We start from the raw sequence: 8,630 nt of genomic DNA, 5'->3' as shown, positions 1-8,630 counted from the left end.
CCGAACCCACTGATCCACATCCCTAGCCACCGAGGGCCACCACACTGCCCTAGATAGCAACTCCCGAGTTCTGGCAATGCCCGGGTGACCTGCCGACTTCTTGGCATGGAATTCCAGGAACACTCGCTGTCTTAACCTAGGAGGCACAAACAAAAGACTTACCGGAAGGTCTGGAGGAGCCTGCTCCTGTGCTCCTAGGACTAATGACAAGAGGTCCTGGGTAATGCCCACTTTAATACATGATGGGGACACAATGGGCAATGGCTCCTCGGTGGTCTCCTGGATTGGAGCAAAACTCAGCGAGAGCGCATCAGCCTTGATGTTTTTTGACCCAGGGCGATATGTTATCAAAAAATTAAAGCGACCAAAAAACAAAGCCCATCGTGCCTGCCTGGCATTGAGGCTCTTCGCTGACTCTAAATATGCCAAATTCTTTTGGTCGGTAAGAATTGAGACCACAAACTTAGCCCCCTGAAGCCAGTGTCTCCACTCCTCGAGTGCATCCTTAATAGCCAACAATTCCCGGTTACCCACATCATAATTCATCTCGGCAGGCGAAAATTTACGGGAAAAGTAAGCACAGGGATGAAGGCGATTATCAGACGCCCCCATCTGAGAGAGCACTGCCCCAATACCCATCTCAGAGGCATCCACCTCCACCACAAAAGGACGCTCTGGATCTGGGTGTCGCAGCACCTTGGCCGAGACAAATGCCCTTTTGAGACGGGCAAAAGCCGCTTTGGCCTCACAAGACCAGTGAGCAACATCCGCCCCTTTCTTAGTGAGTGCCACCAAGGGCGCCACTATAGATGAAAATCCAGCGATAAATCGTCTATAAAAAGCCCAGAAAACGCTGAAGCGCCTTCAAACTAGTGGGCTGCACCCAATCCAGGACTGCCTGTACCTTGGAACCCTCCATTTGGAAACCTTCTGGGGAGATAATATATCCTAGAAATGCGATTTGCTGAACTTCAAATTCGCACTTCTCAAGCTTCGCCCCAAGCCGGTGGTCTCTGAGTTTCTGGAGGACTAAGCGTACATGCTTCCGATGTTCCTCCAGGGAATGGGAGAAGATTAGGATGTCATCTAAGTATACAACTAATAGGCCCTACACACTGGCCGATATACTGAAAGATATGAACGATCTCGTTCATAAATGAACGAGAACTCGTTCATATCTTTCAGTGTGGAGACTCCAGCGATGAACGATGCGCGTCCCCGCGCTCGTTCATCGCTTGTCTCCCGTCGGCTGTGCATGCAGGCCAATATGGACGATCTCGTCCATATTAGCCTGCACTTCAATGCAGCCGGGTGACGGGGGGAGTGAACAAACTTCACTCCCCCCGTCACTGCCCCCCCGCCGCCGGGTCGCTCGTCGGCCGTATCTGCCGTCGGGCAGCTCGGCGGCGGGTCGGCCAGTGAGTAGGGCCTATAAGAATCTATCCAAATATTCCCTGAGCACATCGTTCATGAAGTCCTGGAAGACTGCCGGGGCATTACAGAGCCCAAAAGGCATCACCAAATATTCATAATGCCCTGAGTGGGTATTAAAGGCAGTCTTCCATTCATCCCCCTCTCTTATTCGGATTAGATTGTACGCACCGCGTAGGTCAATCTTAGAAAAAATGGTGGCAGTACGAAGCTGGCCAAACAAGACCGAAATGAGAGTCAGTGGGTATGAGTTTTTAATCGTGATACGGTTCAATTCCCTGAAGTCGATGCAGGGTCGCAACGAACTGTCCTTTTTACCCACGAAGAAGAACCCCGACCCAACTGGAGACTGTGAAGGTCTGATAAATCCCTTAGCCAAGTTCTCCTGAATGTACTCTGCCATTGCCTGAGTCTCAGGACGTGACAGGGAGTACAACCTGCTCTTGGGAAGCTTAGCATTCGGCAATAAATCAATGGCACAGTCATAGGGGCGATGGGGAGGTAGTACCTCTGCAACGTTTTTTGGAGAACACATCCGCAAAATCTGCATAACATCCTGGCAATCCTGGCAAACTTCGCTGCGAAAGCCTGACTGGAAGGCTCAAGCAACTCCTGAAACAATCAGTACCCCAACTAAGAATCTCCCCAGAGACCCAGTCAAATTGAGGATTGTGGGCCCTTAACCAGGGTAACCCCAACACCAATGGGGCAAAAGTACACAGTCACGTAAAAGGACTATTTTTCAGAGTGTGTGGCTCCAATAAACAAAGAAATCTGGCTAGTGCAAGAGGTAATTTTACCCTGGGATAATGGTTCCCCGTTTAACCCACAGATCTCAATTTCTGATGCCAAGGGTACTAAGGGAAACAGAGTGTTCCAGGGCGAATTGGCGGTCCATAAAAACCCCGTCGGCCCCACTGTCCACAAAGGCCTCAGTCTTGACAGTTTGACCAAGGATCTTCAAGGTCACCGGAATGATAAAAGTCTTCTTGGGAAATTCTGACTTCTGGCCTGACAGGATATTTCCCATCACCCTCAGGCCCTGAAGTTTTCCGGCTTTTCTGGGCATGATACTACCACATGACCTTTATTCCCACAGTACAAACACAAACCCTGGTGTCTCCTCCGCGTCTTCTCACGCGAGGAGAGGCGGGTAGCCCCAATCTGCATACGCTCCTTGGAAAATTCCTCAGAGTCTGAGGTTCCCTTGGGAAAGAAGGAAACCTTGGTCTCCCTTTCAAGCCTACGCTCTCTCAGCCGTCTATCCACCCGGATGGATAACTGCATGAGCTGATCCAAGCTATCAGGCAAGGGATATTGTACCAGTTGGTCTTTTATCTGGTTAGAAAGACCTCTTCGGTACTGGTGTCTCAGGGCTGGGTCATTCCACTGGGTATCATGGGCCAACCTCCAAAATTCCGTACAATAAACCTCAACTGGCCGTCGCCCTTGCTTAAGGATCGAAATCTGAGCCTTGGCTGAGGCCGTCTTGTCAGGGTCATCATACAACATGCCCAGTGCCGTAAAAAAAGCATCAACACTTTTAAGCGACGGACAGTCAGGCTGCAACCCATATGCTCAGACCTGTGGGTCTCCTTGTAGCAAGGAAATCACTATGCCCACCCGCTGAATCTCCGACCCAGAAGACTGAGGCCTAAGCCGGAAATATAGCTTGCAGTTCTCATTGAAACAAAAGAACTGCGAGCGATCTCCAGAAAAACGATCCGGGAGATTTACTTTCGGCTCCTTAACCCCTGAAGTTGCTGCTGCGGGAGCTCCGCCAGCGGCCTGCGAGGTGTGCATTTTAATGGACAAATCATTAAATTGTGGAGTCAGGACCTGCACCTGATCGACCACCTGTTGCAAAGTATTTTGAGGGGTATGCTCCATATTCCCACAAAATTTCAACCGGAGTATTTGGCTGCTGAATATGTTATGCACACCAGTGCCAGCAGGAATGTACTGGTGTCTGAACGGAGAGGGATGCAAAACAAATGAACTCACAGACAGACTGGGGAATATGACATTACATACACAGAAGGTGATAGAGTAACAAAATAAACACAAAGTGAACAGAGAAGCCCAAAGGCTAAGAAACTGGGTGTCTCCCTAGTATTAGGAATGCTCAGATGGAAAGAAGAGAGAGAACCCGAAATGCTGTTGCTAAGGGCAACAGCAAAACCCTAAAGGGTTACCAACGGGTGTGGCAGTAAACTCCTTGGTCAGAGATGGAATAATAGACACAAGGAGAGTCTCCACAATCCTAGTCCTCACTTGCAGTGCACCAGTTCAGCTTACTGCCACTAAACTTACACCTGGACACCTTGCACAGTGAGAAAGGATTTAGGCAGGCAAGTCCGAGAATACAGCCGCAAACTTGCTAGGTTCACAGAGTAGCAAAAGAACCCCAGCAGGTTAAACGACTGACTCCAGTCTTACTGCTAGGTCTGGATTGGCAGAGTGTAGTACCAAATCCCAAGGCCTATTTGCAGTAAGCAACAAGCAAATACAAAGTTACACAGTACTAGCTAACTTTCAGGAACTGACTAAAAAACAAAGATTCAGCAGCATCTGCCTAACCTGAGAAGAGGGTTTATATAGCAGGTGCTGTCCACGCCCCACTCAGACCTCACAGACAATTGCTGGTGAATGTCAGCATGCATAGCGTCTGACATCCCCATTCAGTGCCCCATATCTGCGGACAGTGCATACATCACTTATCATTCAGCATTATTTTACAGACAGCGGGCGCCGGCATTTGAGAGCTGATGATGTCATTTCATACTGTCTTTCTCAAGGCAACCACCTGACTACCATTACACATCAGGGTGGCTCATACATTGATCAAGCTTCTGAATATGGGTTTTTGAGATTATGGGTAGGATGTACTAAATGGAAAATGTGGTAAAAACCCCATTTTCGGGGGGTTTACCGCATTTTCATATGTACTAACCCTGGCGGCACAATTGAATCCTATGGGCTTTTTACTGCAGGCCACCGCCTCCCCCCGGCATACCTGTGTGCAGACAGCCCTGGCCCTGGAGCCCAAACTCCTCTTCCCCCTAGCAACACAGCTGGAGGTCCTTCCGGCTGCAGGGAGGAGGAGCCTGGGACGGACTACTTCCTTATTTGCCGTCCTGGGAAGTGATGGAGGCCCCAGAGAGGTGACGGAGACCCACCGCACACCTTCTAACAGGTATCTCCTGGTATCACCTTCTAACAGCCTCCGTCATCGTATTGCAATGTTAATCCCGTATGTTAGTGCATATGTGATTAGCATCTCTGCTGTAGGTGGCGATGGGCGGTGATGTATTTTAGTACATCCCGCCCTATATAACAAAAATTGTTCTGAACCTTTTTCCCTGGACAGCATAGGCACAATAAATTGTATACAGAAAGCCACCAGTTTCTTTATTTCATTCATCTTTAATAAACACATTTCATTTTTATGCATGTATTCATTGACTATGTATTAATATATTTCATTACTGTGCTGTTATGTAACAACATTTTAATATATCTTTTTATCCTACAGAGGGCGGCATCACCACCAGCACTGTCTGCCTGGCACAGACCCTCCTTACTAGCAGAGAACAGACCAGCACCGGATCACTGACCGCTGGAGTCTGCGGATCAGGGGAACTCTGCACCCCAGTTATAGGGAACTTTATATGTTGTTATAACTTAGTCAATCCAAAAGTTATGGATGGAAGTTACTGTTTGATGAGCACACATTAATTATACAGTATAGATCTCACCTCTACAATAGTATTTGGTTTGTCTTTGATTGATCAGGAAAGTAATAATGTTCATTTTAATAGGAAAGAATAAATAATGATCCAAAGAAATACATTACAGGTTGAGTATCCCTTATCCAAAACGCTCGGGACCAGAGGTATTTTGGATATGGGATTTTTCCGTATTTTGGAATAATTGCATAGCATAATGGGATATCATGGTGTCTAAGCACAGAATGCATTTATGTTTCATATACACCTTAAACACACAGCCTAAAGGTCATTTAATACAATATTTTTAATAACTTTGTGTATTAAACAAAGTTTGTGTACATTGAGCCATCAAAAACAAATGTTTCACTATCACACTCTCGCTCAAAAAAGTCCGTATTTCGGAATATTTGGATATGGGATACTCAACCTGTAGTAATATTCAGTCATTCATTTTCCACAGTAAGATAATATATTTTATGATTTCTTTCAAATAATCTCCTTGTTACACTATTTACTTTATGATTTTGATGCAGCATTTGTCATACACAAAGAATGCAGTGTGCAGGGGCTCAGTGAAGGTGGCGGAGAAGGTGTGTAAGTGTCTGATGGGGTCACACAGCTGATAGAAGGACAGACGCCCGGCCTCATAGTCCAGGTATATCCCTACTGTCTGCATACGAGAACCTGGTCTTATTTCGATATTATTACATATACTGTTATGACATGTTACAGGGTTGTCAACAAAGTACAGACCCCATGACTTGTCATTAAAACCAATAAATGATTCATTACCCTTTATCTTTCTCTCTATACTCTGAACGGCCACCCCTATCAGCCATTTCTCTGCTGCACTTACATCCACTTCCCAGTAATGTCTCCCAGATGAGAAGCTAGAGGAGCTTAACACCTGCCGGACTATAAACCTCTCTGGTCCATCTGGTCTCTGCTTATATACATCAGTACCAGAAGCAGATCTGCGATCCCCTGATATAATAATGTAACCAGAGGCTGTCTTTATATCCAGTAATATGTCTGATTTCTCCATAACTGAGAGCTGTCTCTTTGTCTGTAGATCCATCAGATTATCGGACAAGTGTAAAAGTCCCCTGTGTAATATCTGTGATATTATTCCCTCATTCACACATCCAGCAACTCTTACATCACTGGTGACATCACAGCTCCTGTGACTAATGACATCACTCTCTGGTTCCTCCTTCAGGACAGTTAATGGATCAGTCATGTTACATATCTCCTCAATGCTACTAATCTTCCTGGACATCTCATCCTTCTGTGTCTCCAGCTGTGTGATCAGATCAGAGACTGAGAGTGACATCTGCTCTTCCTGCCTGATGATCTCACCCAGGACCTCCCTCTCCAGGGTGTCTAACTTCTCCCTGATGTCTCTAAACAGATCAGTGACTCTCTTAGTGACACCAGCGGCTTTCTCCCTCTCCTCTCTCCTGTGATCCTGCAGACGCTGCACTCTCCTCTCAGTTTCCTCTCTCTCAGACTTCAGGGTCTCAGTGACAGATCTCAGTGTCTCTTTTTTCCTCTCAAAGACCATATTCAGAAGCTCCACGTGGTGCTCCTGGTGGTCTCCAGCCACCCAGCAAGACGTACAGATAGCCGCTGAGTCCTCAGAGCAGTAATACTTCACTGTCTCCTTGTGTATGGAGCATTTTTTTGCCTCAAGGGACATAGTGGGTTCAGTTAAAACATGTTCAGCAGATTTACTGTGTTTGCTCAAGTGTTTGTCACAAAATGAAGCGTCACACTGCAGACATGTTTTAGTAGCCGGCACAGGAGAGTCACAGTAAGTACAGAAGATCGGGGTCTCCTCCGGCTCTGGGTGACTACATAGGAAACGTTCCACAATGTTACTCAGCTTCCTGTTCTTCTCCAGTGCTGGGCGTTCCTGATACTCTGCCCTGCACTCCGGACAGGAATAGCCCCCAGAACCCTTCTGTGTATCCAGTGCACTCACAATACAGTCCCGGCAGAAGATGTGGCCACATCTCAGGGATACAGGGTCTGTGTAAGTGGTCAGGCAGATGGAGCAGCTCAGCTCAGCTTTCAGGTCTGCAGACGCCATTCTAGAAAACAGGAAGAAATGAAAGATCAGTACAGAGGGTGGGGCTGAGCAGTAACATCCACAGAAAGATATTTGCAGTGTTGGGCAGGGGCCATGATTAAAGAGTATCCAAAGCTACCAGAGGTCTTGGATAATCATTAGAGAGCGTATTATCTGGGACAGTTTAAACAGATATATAATAAGCTCTGATAGTACATGCATGATAAAGTACCAGATTGATGACAGCAATCTTTATTTTTGATCTTCATGGATTCGGTTAAATCGGGTATGGTTCCTAAGGACTGGCGTATAGCGGAGGTAGTGCCAATATTTAAAAAGGGAAGTAAAGCTGAACCAGGTAATTATAGACCAGTTAGTCTTACATCTATAGTGGGGAAAGTATTGGAAGGTATTCTAAGGGACAGTATTCAAAAGTTCCTTGAAGCAAATAAGGTCATTAAAAGGAACCAACATGGATTTGTGAAGGACAGATCATGTCAGACCAACTTACTTGGCTTTTATGAAACAGTAAGTGTGAACTTGGGTCAGGGTAAGGAGGTGGATATAATCTTTTTAGACTTTTGCCAAAGCTTTCAACACTGTACCGCACATGCGTCTTATCTATAAGCTCAAGAAATAGGGCTAGGGAGCACAATATGCACTTGGGTCAGTAATTGGTCAGATAATAGGGGCAGCGTGTTATGGTCAATGTATCATTTTCAAATTGGACTAAAGTACTAAGTGGTGTGCCACAAGGGTCTGTACTTGGACCACTTTTGTTCAACATTTTCATCAACGACCTAACGGTATGTCTAGAGAGCATGGTGTCAATTTTCGCAGACGATACCAAATTATGTAATGTTATAAATACGGAGGGGGATGCTGAGTCTCTTCAGAATGACTTAACTAAACTGGAAGCATGGGCAGCAAAATAGAGAATGAGATTCAACACAGACAAGTATAAGGTAATGCACTATGGGGGCAAGACCAAAAATTACACCTACATACTAAATGGAATAATATTAGGGGATTCTGTACTGGAAAAAGACTTAGGGGTTCACATAAATAACAAATTAAGCAGCAGTACCCAAAGTAGGAGTGCAGCAAAGAAGGCTAATAAGATATTAGCATGCATAAAACGGGGAATTGATGCTAGGGACGAGAGTATTATACTCCCATTATCAGGGGCGGAAGTCCCGGAGGCAGCGGAGTTGGCTGCCGCCGGGCTCCTGACCTGCAGAGGGCGCCTCGCAGCGCCCGCTGACTTTACACAAATTGACATGCGGACGATCGTCCGCATGTCAATCTGCGGTCTCCCTCCCTGCTGTGTTGGAGGGACACGGAGCGCATAGAGCGTCTCTCCTGTGTCCCTCCCTGGCTCTCTCCCCCGGCGGTCT

The 8,630-nt window shown here is 46.5% G+C and overlaps 1 protein-coding gene across 1 annotated transcript; it reads right to left on the bottom strand.

Annotated features, from left to right (window-relative positions):
• Positions 1-4,837: 4,837 nt before the first annotated feature.
• Positions 4,838-7,254, bottom strand: LOC134945890 (tripartite motif-containing protein 75-like). Its single transcript, XM_063935440.1, has one exon. The coding sequence runs from the start codon at positions 7,252-7,254 to the stop codon at positions 5,674-5,676; it is 1,581 nt and encodes a 526-aa protein (XP_063791510.1). The 3' UTR covers positions 4,838-5,673.
• Positions 7,255-8,630: the final 1,376 nt, after the last annotated feature.

Source organism: Pseudophryne corroboree, chromosome 7, assembly GCF_028390025.1.
Source record: "Pseudophryne corroboree isolate aPseCor3 chromosome 7, aPseCor3.hap2, whole genome shotgun sequence".
Classification (NCBI taxonomy): Eukaryota; Metazoa; Chordata; class Amphibia; order Anura; family Myobatrachidae; genus Pseudophryne; species Pseudophryne corroboree.
Note: the sequence above shows the minus strand (reverse complement) of the source record. Positions and strands in the feature narration are given on the sequence as shown.